This window comes from Parambassis ranga, chromosome 15, assembly GCF_900634625.1.
Source record: "Parambassis ranga chromosome 15, fParRan2.1, whole genome shotgun sequence".
NCBI classification, from domain to species: domain Eukaryota; kingdom Metazoa; phylum Chordata; class Actinopteri; family Ambassidae; genus Parambassis; species Parambassis ranga.
Genome location: NC_041035.1, coordinates 13291331 through 13305185, shown reverse-complemented (window position 1 = coordinate 13305185; position 13855 = coordinate 13291331). Strand labels below are relative to the sequence as shown.

Here is a 13855-nt window from a genome sequence, read left to right as displayed (position 1 = left end):
TTCTTTCATTAGCTCTATATCAGGGTTGCCTTTTTCAACTATATCTTCTTTAAATGTGAGGAAGAAGGAAAATTGTGTTTTCTTTAGCCACATTGACAAATTGACAGTAAGGTGTTAATTTAAACTATTATTTGTCAGGAAGCAGCCAGGAAAGCCTTCTTTTTGTAAGAAGACATGAGTGACTGGGAATATAAAGAGAAAATCAGCTGTAAGGATGTTTTAAATACCCGAGTCATAAACCCACAATAAGGCATATTGTCTACAGCAGTAGGTGCGATCCAATATTCAATAATTAAACTACCCAAATTCTAGCTCCTGTCTTTGCCAGACTCATCTCAGGGATTGGCTTGAACCTCTGGCCTCCTGCACAAACACACCAGCACATGTGCTCCTCATGTCTGCCAGAGTTATCTCTACTCCACCTCCTCTCTCTTCATTTTAAAGGTGTTAGGCAAGAAGTAAGTAAAGATAATTGGCTCATATATACAAGGGGCCAACCCTCTGGCAGATATGGTACATCACACACACACACAAACACACACACACATATATACATGTATAAAAAGACACACACACATTGTACAGGTGGTTAATTAAGGTGTGTAAGTGAGTGCAGAGAATGGGGGAATAGAGAGCGGCTGTAGTCATTAACAGCCTCAAGCAGGTGGCATTACGGAGTCTAGCAGAGAGAACATCTAATGACAGACCAAAAGGGGGAAACTGAGCTGAAGTTCAGCTTAGAAGAGCTGAAGTATAACCTTTTGAGTATTATTATCATTTTGCCACTAACTTGCAGCTCCTTAAGTGTGTGCCTGTGTGTGTAATATGTCAGAGTTTGCGCACGCCTGCATGCATGCCGTAATTGTTTATGAGTGTGAGTGAAGCATGCCAAATCATTGTCCCCCTGTCTTTGAGTGCTGGGAGAGCCGGGGGAAGGAGAGACCCCTCGATCCCCAATCCAAAGCGCAGCTGGCAGAGGGCGATAAGACAAACAGGATCCCCCATCAGGACGCAGCTGAATAGGAGCAGAAGATGAGCGCAGAGGAGAGAGGGATGTGTGCGGCAGAGAAATGTCACAGTTTTTATAAGACCTACACACGGACGTCTATGTGCGTATGTGTCTGTGCACACGTGGGCGGGTGTTTGAAATCATACTTTCATATTGGGCCATTAGCCAGGACTGGCCATATTTCCTGTCTGTACAACTTTTGTTGCTACGGTGCTACAGTCTAAATGCCGAACTTTAACAAGGTCAGAGAGACACAGACACAATGGCAGAAAAAAATATAAAGTCTAACAGGAAAAATCCCCCGATTTGTAAGTCTAAGAATTCAAGTATGACTCACAGCTTGAAGAGTCGATAACGAGAGCTGGCATGATTACGTAATGAACAGCATATCATCAGCAAAGCAGGTATGGAGATAATAGACGGCATCAAGTTCATTTGAAGTTCATTGGCAGTCTGACAGAGATGTGAATACTTCATTCACTGCACGCAATTTACTCAACCAGGTTAATAATAAAACTACAGTATGATCATAACTATCAAACTATGGTCTTGGGTGACAGCATGTGGAAGGTAAGTCTGTGGCTGCAGAGTGTAAAAGATGATGCTGGTATAAAAATACTCTTTGCTCACTTCATTTGTGTGCACATGTCTCTGACCGAACCTAAGTCACGATATCACTCCCATCTGTAACACAATGTGAAAAGAGCTCCCTATTTGAGTGAGTCGGGTGGAAACCTATACTTTGATGCTCTGCCACAGCAGCTGTCTTCTTGTGACAGAAAACAGTCTTTGTCGCACTGGCTGAGGGGTGAGGGGGCAGATAAAGGAGGTGAGGATGCGAACAGAGGCGGGCGAGGAGGGGGATTATTGTCACAGCTTTCCTATCGTTTCTGCCACAATGCATGTCGCACATTCAACGGAGGAGAGAGAAGATGGGAAAGAGAGGGGAGGAGGATTTCCTACTGAGACAAGACGGCCTGCACTTTGACTCACAAATGAGAGACAAATGGTGTCATCAGCATTATGGAGGCTTCTCAAATCCTAATGATACATTTCATTTATGTGTTATGAGAGCACAAACCAGGATTTCCCTGTTATTCTATGTCTTCCTCTTTTTCTCAACCTGCTTTCTTACATCAAGAAAAGCAGCCATCCTCATTTCCCAACAATGTTTACACAATGTGAGTTTACATCTACAAATAAACAAGAGTATTCTTAATACAGTGATTCTATGCACTGAACAGCTTCATACATTATCAACATTTGAGCAATTAAAGTACGGATCACTGCTTATTAAAAACGGGCCACAGCACAGTCCTCAGTCTTCCTTTCTATCTTTAGACTGCCTGTCTAACTCAAAGCTACGTGAATCAGGGAGCAGAAGATTGTTTAAGGAGTTGGTAAGAAACTGAGACATAGACGGACGAATTCATCTCTGCTGCTGTAAAATAAGAGAAACAGAAAAAGGAACACACACCTGTCTGTTTTTTCTTTCTGTGTCTCTGTTGAAGGCATGCCACACACACACGCACACACACAGAGGTTTTGCTTAGTGTTTTCCTCTGTCACTGTCTCCCTGGGAACACAAAGAAAGTAGAAGATAGAGAACTGAAGAACAGGGAAGCCTCAGTTTCCCCACTGTTACAGGTCTTTGACTCATGGATGTGCATACACAAAATAACTATACACATAAAACACACACACATACATCTAATGGAGTAATTCCTGAAATGGATGCACATGTCAATGTTTTTTTTATGTCTAATGTAATGTGTTTTCCTCTTGTCAGCCTGTCCAGTGGTGCAGACAAGACAATGCAAATATATCGATAGAACAATATAGAATAAAGACTATGTTAGAGGTACCAAAACAATCTAATACGATTTCAATAAATATACAATATTTTAATATAGTTACATTAACATTGTCTGTCAGATTAGTAGTACTGTTCATGACTCTGTGTTGTTGCTGTGTGCAAGCAATGCTGACATGATTACATCACCTTTTTGTTGGCTGCAAACTGGTCTCATGCAGGGATTGGTGTGTTGCACATGATGACATCACACTAGCAAATTCTGCCATTTTTAGCATAGTTTAATAGATCACCTAGTGCATTTCATGCAATAACCAATTCCACCCCATCCTTCCAGCATTAATACTGCACTTTATCCAAGGACAAAGTGAGAGAGCAGCTAAATATATTTCCCATAAGCATTATGCTGACATAAAGCCAGACTAAGAGGCAGGAGAGTGGTGACAGAGCTTCTTTTCTAGCTGCTTGAAGGTGATGACAGAGAGCAGCTGTGGCATTATAGTTCTGAATCAACAGATCAGCAGGCGTCAGTCTCACCTACAGTGTGTGTGTGTGTGTGTGTGTGTGTGTGTTAGCTACTTTCAACCTCTGACTGTCACTGAATGGATGTTGCATTAGTCTACAAATTTTGATTTGGTTCCCTGTCCTGTTGAAGGACACACATTGCAAGACCCGATGATAGCAGGGAGCTTCTATGTTTGAGGTTATTACATTTTCTTCAAAGAATTGACCTATAGGGTCATATCTGATCTTATTAGATTGCAGTGCCCATAGTCCATGTTAGGGAGAGGCAGTTTGTAAGGCAGAGTGTGTGTTTTCATGTGGCCTGATCACATTTAACTGCATGTTAGATGTCTTTTGGAAGTCTTGGATAGTAGATAGAAAAAAAAAGAAAAAAAACATTTGTGGCCAGGAAACGGGTCTCTGTTTTCAGTATTTATACTACGATACTAATGACAGAGTGTTAAGGTGGTCATTTGAATTAGTGGAGAATGGACATTGTGTGTACAGTGTTCACATGTGTTTGTGAAAATCTGCATGCTTGTGAGTGTGTATGTTAATGATGCAGTTTCCACTGTGGATAGTCTTTGTACTCTTCATTTTTCAGGCCTGAGAACACCTGCTATTTCCTTGTCAACTCAAATTTAGAACAGCTTAAAAACTGAAATCAGTGAGGACAAAATCTGATTTTTGTGTGTTTTGCAGATTTGTAAATTGTTGGTGTCTGGTCTTACAAAACAGTGTGTGTGAGAGACATCATGAGCTCACTGACTTTTCTTCACAGTTTTCATATTGGCACTCTTTTCTGTTACCAGACTGAAATGTTAAAAATTCATAAATTTGGAATGACAATAAAGGACAGATTCTTGCATTAGAAATGATTCACACTGGAAGCATCCCAGATGGCCTGTTGACACTGTATATGTCACTTCATAACACAAAGCATGAGGGGTAATTTTTTCTCTTCCATTATTCATCTTAAGTTGTTATTTCCTCAAAGACTGACTCATCCCTTGCAAATTATGTCTGACAGGCGGAAAGACGTCTCTGTTTTGCTTCTTTAACTGTATGACCTTAAACAAGAGTCCACCCTCTTGCCCCTTAAATGAAGGGCTAATATGAATAAATCTGCCATACTGACAAACAACCCCCACACACACATTATTTTCCATCACTATGCCCAGGGCACTCACGACATGAGCTTGCCCAAGCATGAGAGCCAAGCTGAAACTATTAACTTTACATCCACTTTAATCACCTTTTTTCCATAAGAGGAGAGGAGAGGAGAGGAGAGGAGAGGAGAGGAGAGGAGAGGAGAGGAGGAAAACATGGGTGCTAAGAATGCCTCTCATTCATAAAGTCATGGCATGCAGAAGAGGCAAATGTAAAAGAACGACAGGGATAGTGAAAGTTACAAAAAAGTAAGTAGTATGCAATATCTCTCTTCTTTGTCAAAGTCTAATGATATACTATGTCAAGATGTACTCAGGAATATCAATGAGTTAGCCCTGTACACAACAGTAAAACACGTTTACAGAAATATTAAAAATTCACGCTCCCAAATGTTAGGAAAAAATGATTGGCATGCTAAAGCATCATTAAAATTCTGGTTCAATACCTGGTTCAAACCCAAAACTAAGCGCATCCCTCTCAGTGAGAATCGGGAGTGCCGCGCCGTCAGTAATGTCGTATTTGATGCCAAAATCCAGCAGAGACTCTCTCAGCCATGAACACACAGGAAGAAAACAACAGGCCCATATTTCAGCACATGAATTTTATACAGGCCTCATTAATAATCGTTACCCCTCCTAATGACTTTCTCTGAGTGTGCAGCAGGAACGTTCGCTCTACTTCTCCTTAATTCAACCTCATTAGAAGCAAACATCTCGTGGATGTAAAAAAAAGATGTCCAAAAAAAAACCCAACAACAACAACCTTCAGACAGATGCTAAACTATGACTTTCATCAAGTACACTTTTCTTTATGGCCTATAATGACATGTAACTTTGTTGCTGTGAAATCTAAATCAGACTTTATAAAGTATTAATTGGCTTTAAAATAAACACTAATCTCACAGAATAGGAGGAGAAAGAAATGCTTGTTTATATAGCAGGCTGGGATACAGTGGTATATACAATGGCTCCTGAATAATGTATATGGTGTAACAGTCAAGTGGCTTTGTTTGAAACAAAAGTTGCACCACCTGTTTCTCCATCCTCCTCTGATACATGTGCTGTATCTTTCTCAGTGCTTTGCCTGCATACAACATTAGGCCACCTTTAGTAATGTCAGGGACTGATGCACTGCTTCATGTCAGTAATGATCCCTATGCTGTCACGACTGTCACTCCACCAATCAATCAAAGCTGTCCGTTTGTGAGCCTGTGTGTGTCTGTCTATGTGTGTGTTGATTACTAGACTCCATTAACTCTTATGAAATTCTGGTGCCAGACCACAGTGCCTGGGGAGAAGCACTTATGGAACGTCAGGTTGCTGTGTGAGTAATCGGTTTACCAGTGCCAGAGGGAGATAGCGAGGAGGGGGGGGGTAAGCTGGATCCATACTCCGCGAGACAAAGAGCGGAGAACGCACTCCACGGGTGGTAAGAGATACAAAAAAAAGGTCTTTTCCGCACTGAGGTACCATACTCCGCGAGACGCGTGTGTGCAGAACTCCTCATGCGGCCCGCCCACTAAACTATAAGGAAAGACTTTACTGAGTTTTTTTACACACCACAAGGACTTGTGCCATGGCAAGAGGGCATTATACAGAGAGGGTGCCTGCAACAGCGTGAGATGTCCGGCGATGAGTTGTGAAAATGCGACATTAAAAGTAACAATAGCAAAGATTCAGTGTTTGTGCCTTTATGACCACATTTGCACATCTACTGTGTTCCAATGTGCCTGCGATACTTCAAACTGTCCGGTGATGAGCTGTGAAGATGCGACATTAAAAGTAACAATAGCAAAGATATACAGACATTGTTAACGAGCCTATTATGCCCAGGTATGTAGGAGTATATAGAATGGTAACAGTCACCATCTGGTATGTGTGAATGGCTGTCTGGAGTTATTGGTGACACATCACCCTGACTTGCCTTTCTTTCTTTCTTTTATTGCTCATCATGCAAACCGGTATGGTCTTATCTAAATCTGTTGAATCAGTGCTGTTTATACACCTATATACCTGGAGAGGCTCTTGCGCTTCTCCACTTTCATCACGCCCACAATAAATTCCGACCAATCACAGCATGGTTGCCGCACAGCCTTGAAAGACAAAGTTCGGCCCGGACCCTGTGCACAGGAGTGCGGATCAGCGGGCGGTCAGAGACAAAAAATGACGTCATTTTGTGGGCGTAACGTCTGCAGGGGGGAAAAATGTCTTTGTCTCGCGGAGTATGGATCCAGCTGTAGGCTTTTCAAGCCCCACAGCCAACAAGCAAACACCCGGTGCAAGCACTGTGCAATGGAGATGATTAAAGCAAATGGATTTTCAAGTATACAAATATGTTGTTAGACTTCTAAAGTCTGCATCTTTAGAATTTACAAGTGTGTAGTTTGGCGTGGCTGCCTCAGAGCACAGACTGATTCAACGGTCGACTCAGGACACGGAGTGACAAGGCTCTGTGAAGCTGAACATTGAAATACCCAGCTCAGCACTTCGGCATTTCTTAATAACCTTCTCTCACACAATTGCAATACCTTGAACCAGAGCGTAGCCTCAAAAATGCAATTGGTCCTGTTTCCTTCTACCTTGTCACAGTGTGCATATTTAGTTGGTCGAGAATTTGGCTGACTTCAGCATCTCTCCTGGGAGAGATAAAGACCAAGCTGTCAGGTAGTGTCCCCTCTGACAACCTGGCCCCAGGCTGACAGAGGAGCAATGATGAAGGCAGCCATTTTGGGGGCCCATCGCAGAAGGCAGCTAAGGCCTGCCAGAGAGCTAATGATGCTGGTTTAGCAGTTTCTGCTCAGATGACAGCCCTCTGAGATGCAACAAGTGAATTGAAAACACTCAATTATTCTCAATTTCATCTTTTGTCTACAGGAAATAAATATCACAACAGCTAACTGGAAGATAGATGTAGGTAAAACATTATTAGAAGACATTGACAGTTTCCTCATTGCTAAATTGTTTTCCTCTGCAGTAGTCATGTGTGGTATGTAAAAGGCTGTGGTCATTTTTGCATGGAAACACCTCTTTTGATCACTCTTGATCACAAACAGCAGAGCATTAAACTTAACTTGATTGGGCTATCAGTTAGACACAATGTGCACAGGGAGACATGTTTATTCTGACTGGTAGCCTAACTGACAGATATTGACCAGGCTTTTCCCACTGCGCTCCTCCTCTGACTGTTTCACAGCTGTGCAGGCATATATGGATGTGCACACGTCACGCCTGTGTGTTACTGTCTAGGCCTTGTCCAAATTTCTGTCAGAACTAACTGATTGATTGTAAGACCAGTCACAGTGTTCCCCTGCATTGCCATCCCTCAGGCTGTGTGTATTTGTGTGTGTGTGTGTATTTATGCCTGTATGAGTGTATATGAGCTTTTTGTTTTTGACAAGAACAAACCCCAGGGTTCCTCTAATCACATCCATCTCACTTCTTATCAGTCTGTGCTGAGCTGTCAATCACAGTCAGTCACACCACGGAGGCAAGGTCCTGCCCCCTCACCATGGGGCATTAGTTGGAGCGGTGGTGGAAATATTTGTACTATGATAATATTTTTGTTGATTACAAAGGATAATTTAAGTAAAGTCCAAAAAGTGGATGGTTGAAAATAAGCCTTATTCTATTCATTTATTTCTTGTTTGTGTCTATCACACAAGAAACATCACCAGATACCACCAGACTTTTGGAAGATTTCTATTTTCACACATGCACTGTTTAAATAAGCCAAGGTAGTAAAAAAGGAAAAGAAAGGAGGCTACCTGCTCCTCCACACACTCCTTCAGACATCCTCTCCCCAAAACACTCAATCAGTGGTAGTCACGCGTACCCTTCAGACATCCTCTGCACAAACGTGCACAGCGTCTCACACACATGCACACACACACAGGCGATTACTGCTATCTTCGATCTGAGACCTGGAGGATGATAACCTCTGACAACAGAGGACTCTCCGTTACATACACATACATAGAGAATGAGTCAAATGGAAATAACAAAAGGAGCAATCTGCATGGTTAAACACAGAATTGTTTGGTTTGCTCTCTCCTCCACATATTGATGAGTTACTCTGCCTATAATGGAAAATGGCTGAGCTAATAGATAGAAAATCATCCTGTAATGCAGATCAGATGGTGTGAGTGACAGCACAGCAAAACAAGAGAGAGGCCCATAGTGAATGACACGGGGCTCTGTCACAAACAGAGACACTTTCTGTCAGTCAATCCGTCCGCCGCTTGTCGATAAATATCTCTGACAAGGTAGCAGCGTCGCGTTGGTGCTGAGAAAAATTTCTTTCCATTTGTGCTCCCCTGCTGCCCCTTAATTCCTTCATGCTCACCCTTTCATGTACATTGACTTTTCCCAGGCAAATTCTGCTCATCCCTGCCATGTTCTCATCTTCTGTTGCTTTGTTCTCTGTGCTCCCACCTTTCCCCCTCTTCCTCTTTCCCCAGCAGGCTTTTATAAATGAATGTGTTTACCGAGGAGGGAAAGGAGGGGAGAAGGGGTGAGGGCACCAAGGGAGAGGTGAGCGGGGCTTATTTTAATTAACGATCGCCCAGCCTTCCGTAGATTCGGTCAAAGATTAAAACTCGTTAGGATTGATTCTGGCTTCCAGCCCTATTAGGCCACCCCTTCACTGTGGCCTGACAAAGTTGGAGAGAATGGAGGCAGGATAAGGGTCAGGGAGGGAGTTTAGTTTGAGAATGGACAATGATAAGTAAGACACCCTATTAGAGAAAAAAATATATAATATTATATAATGTGATTTGTGAGAATGGAGAAAGCGTTGGGTGGGCGGGATGGACCATTAGGAGCTGGACAGGGTGGAAGGATGGGTGAGCAATTATGCCAACTTCTTCATTTCAACTTTCAAACGTTCGATCCATTTTACCTTGCGTGGCACAAATTTAAACGTCAAAAAGAACTCTGGTCTCAAGTGGGCACTTCATATATTATTACAAAGTGATGGATAGGAGCTGTGCATTAGCAGGATGTGACTGGCAGGAAGAGCTTCTATAATAGGGCAACCAACGCCTACAGACTACCAAGGAGCATTGCTGGGATTTGACTGGCAAATGCAACAGTGTCTGCAGCCTTATTCATCTTTTTGCACTGTGCCCCTGTCCTTGCGTTGCCACTTCACTTTCTTCCCATCTTTCATTATCCCATCTTTGCATCCCTTCCTTCCCTCAGTGATGTAAACAATGTGACAGATAAGCCTAAGTGAACCACTATAAGCATTCCTCCAAGTAGGAATCCAGTCCTGTCACATCAGCAGTTCCTGCACTTCCAGGAGGAACCTAAGCCAGAGGAGCCGAGATAGGATCCCTGATGAGGCAACATGTGTCACACATGTCCCAGCACATCAGATGAAACATGAAATCAAGGCTTTTAATTAGTGCCAGTGGCCATTACGGTTCTAGCTGCCGCACAAACAGCCATTCCAAGAGGGTGACTTCAGGCTAAACTGCCTCTGGCAAGTAATTATAAAGGCAATCTTTCCTCTGGTATTGGTTCGAATTATGATTTTCACCACAGGAGCTCTCAGATAACTGAGGCGTGTGTCATGTGGCTTAGTAACCTTCACCACGACAACAGTACCCTCTCTCACTGCTATCTTTCCAGATCTATGAGTGAAGCGGCTTAATCCCTGGTATGAATCCCAGTGCCAGTGTTTTTAACATTTCTCATTAGGAGCTGCATGTGTGAGAACTATCCACAAAAAAACTATCCACATTAATCAGAGGTTAAACCTTTCTCATGGCAGTCATAGGACCTGAGCTGCTGTACATTATATAGGTTAAAATTGGTATGATAGTGTGTGTATATTTACATGACATGATCACTTTGTATAAAGTCTTATTTTCTGGAACTCTCTTACATATATGCACTTAGTACAAATTATTTATAATTCCCTGTCAGCTTGTTCTTGCCATTTATACTTGCTACATTCAGTTGATATTCACATGAGTGGAACCAAAACAAAATCTAGCACTTTACTCTTGACCACCTGACAGAGGGAAAAATATTTGATAATCATCCTTATTAAAAATATCTCCAACAATCTGCGGTCCACCGTGTCAAACGTAATAATTTCACAATAAAAGCACAGAAAGCAGGTGCCTGGTTTTTTAAGTCAGCAAAGGTGGAATTGACAGATAATCTAAGAATGAAAAAAAAAATGAAAATTTGAACATCAGGCTAGAATGGGGTAGAAAAAAGGAGTGGCACTGACACTAAAAATTTTGATCAAATATTTAAAACATGCAAGTTAACACCCTTAACTACTTCACCAGCGTATCCGATGATCTCCACTATTATTATCGGACGAGACAAAGGGAAGATTGGCAGACTGCCTGCCAGCCGCAACCAATTTAGACTTTAGATAATATTCTGGACCTGAAGAGACAAAGAGGAAGGTTGAGATAATAACTACATATGTGTGAAGGTAATGTGTGTGTGTGTGTGTGTGTGTGTGGATGATTCCTCTCGAGTGTGGCTTGTGAGGTTGAAGAGGAGATTACTGCACCACGCTTCTATAATTACCTCTCATCTCTCAGCCGGTGCTCTTAAACACAACAGTGAATGCCAGGCTATACTGCGCTCTCCAACACACACACACAGTGGCACACACACACACAGTGGCACACACACACACAGTGGCACACACTTTGGTACAATGTAGAAAGCTGAGAGGGAGTTATTTCTAGAGGGTTACATTTCACTCAAATTGTGATCGGAGACCTCCCACACTGCCTTTAAGCAACACAGGTCAGCTTTGCTTCAAGCGTGCACACACACACACACACACACACACACACACACACACACACACACTCGCATCTCTCACACTCGCTCTTAAGTAAGAAGAATGACTCACCTATAGCCGCCCTTCCCACACACACAGCCACACACATGAAAAAACCCACCTAAGAATCCATTCTCACAAGTCATGCGCTCAGATCACATTGTAGACTTCTCCTGTTTAGTCACAGAAAATCACCTGTCGCCTGCTCACTTACATACATATACACAAACACACATTGGACCTTCACGGTTCAGTTCATATATAATATAAAAAAAATAAGCCAAACTTTAAGCTGCATCACATCTTCATTGCACTGACACTTGGTGAAAGCCAGCCTTAATAACCATGCACACTAACAGAGCTAAGTATGTTTTAGCGTTGACAGCGTCCTACAAAGATGAATTAACCATGCAATTCACAGCTTTGAAAAAGTCATTAATAACTATGCCAAAAGCAAATTGCTCTGGCACAGTGAATGACTTAGTACCCCCCCTTCTCTCTCATCCCTTGTTCAACTATTAAAAAAAGCAATATGACTTCTTGAGGACAGACAGACACCGGGGACCATTTCTACAAACTGGAATGAAAAGAGGGAGGAAATGAAGAAAGAATAAGAAGAATAGAAAGGGGATCATTCTTTTAAAGTGTTTAGATTTACATTGGATAAAGTTTCATCTCTGCTGTCACATTTACTAATTATCTGTAATACCCCACATAATCCACTGTGCATACTAATTAACTGATTACAGAACCAAAAGCAAAGTTACAAGAGCCACCAGAAGAAGAAAAAACTAAAGCTGGTGTATATTTTGGATCATTATTTCTAACTTTGAGCTACTTCTTAACTCACCCACTCAAACCCACACATGCTTTGATAAGCACCAAATGTAACAGATAAACCCAAGCAGCCACACATCACTAACAGTTCTTTATTCATGATGCTTTTAAAAAAATGAGGCAGTTCAACTGCTAATGCGTGGACAAATGAGATTATAATGTCCCCCACGGAGCCCCGGGCGGTACAGCTGTCTGGACAGAAACAACTTCCCTTTACAGGCCCAAAGATGTGTTGAGGCATAAAACAGTTTTATTAAAGCAGCTGCCACTTAAAAGCAAACGGCCCTCTCATATTAGCAGGAACCGCTGCGCGCTTTATCAATGTGACAACTGAAGGCTGTGGTGACAGGAACACACCTCAAGAGAGGGCTCGGCTCACAGAGGAGCGCACGCAGCGCATAGGTATGTGCAGGCATGCTCGCTGACAACGAGGGTTCATTATATCGCTATAAAACTAATGTGTGCCTCATCTGTGCTGATGAGGTGCTCATCAGCTCGCACACACCAAGTACACACACACAGACACGCGAGGCACGGACCGCGATAGTTTCACTTCGCGGGAGCTGACAGTATTGGAGCATGCAGTTATGTTCGAGAACAGGCAGACGGAATTACGCACAAATGCACTCCAATCAAAATGGCATCAGAGACTTATACAGATGTCTGCAGAGGAATGTGGCAGATCCCCTCTCACAGTTTTAGGCATCAGATCCATCAGACAAGTGTGACTCACAAGCAGCTTTTCTCTACAATAAGGTGGTCTCCCATAGCTGAGCCAAGCCAGCACAATGCTGTCTTTAAATTCACTAAAGACACTACAACATCAACATTACGCACCACAATACACATAACAACAAACAACATAGACTTGCAACACCGACATCAAAAGATCCAGTAGCTTTACTTTTTGAATTAAATGTTATTTTTTTTCTCTCTCTCCTTTAGAAAAAAGAACTATGAACTACTTTACGGCAGCAGAATAAAAGGAAAATTGTCATTGGTGCGCTACAAATAAACTGGCTACATGCATTAAACATTTAGATCGAGTTCTTTTTCGTTTGAATAGTGGAGAGGTTGTGACATTTTAAAACCACCTGAAGTTACAGTCGGCAAGGTGGACTAATGATTGGCTTTTATATACTGAATCTTTTCTTTGCAGGCAATCATTCCAAATCCACCGGTGTTACAGACGTCAGTTCACTCACCCGTCAGCTGGTCATAGGATCCGTCCAGCTCTCTGGAGTCCGACAAGCTTTGGTCACGGTTTTTCGCCTTCATATTCCCTACGTGCGCCGGAATGTGAAACTATGTGGAAACAGCTGATCTCCTACAAAAAATAACTGTGATTTGCTTTTAGCCTTCACTGAGAATGGCTACAAGTATTCTACTGTTAACAAGTCATATTTGAATTGACATGTTGAAAAAAGGAGAGCCCTGTGCGTGCGTCCTTATTTCCCTGTGTCTGGTTTCTGTGTGCGCTCTCGGCATGCAGGAGCTGAGTGAACCAAGCGCGCTTCTGGTCGCCACTCTCACATGGACAGGCACGCGCGCACGCACAAACTTGAGCACACACACACGCGCACATATATACAAAAATAAGAAGCGAAAAGGGGATGCAGAAATCTATAAGGTTTTTTTTTATCTTATTATAAAATGCAAAAGTGGATAAAATATAAACATATGACACAGATTAGGATCCCACTACCCCC

At 42.4% G+C, this 13855-nt stretch overlaps 1 protein-coding gene across 2 annotated transcripts in view; it reads right to left on the bottom strand.

Moving 5' to 3' along the window:
• The window catches only part of LOC114447220 (Kv channel-interacting protein 2-like), a 67716-nt gene extending 54115 nt beyond the window's left edge, over window positions 1-13601 (bottom strand). For both annotated transcript variants that reach the window (XR_003671820.1, XM_028423361.1), the window contains exon 1: window positions 13352-13601. Coding sequence is in view for 1 of the 2 variants with exons in the window: in XM_028423361.1 (XP_028279162.1) it covers window positions 13352-13424 (73 nt within the window). In the remaining variant the exon portion in view is untranslated. The remainder of the gene's footprint in view (window positions 1-13351) is intronic.
• Window positions 13602-13855: the final 254 nt, after the last annotated feature.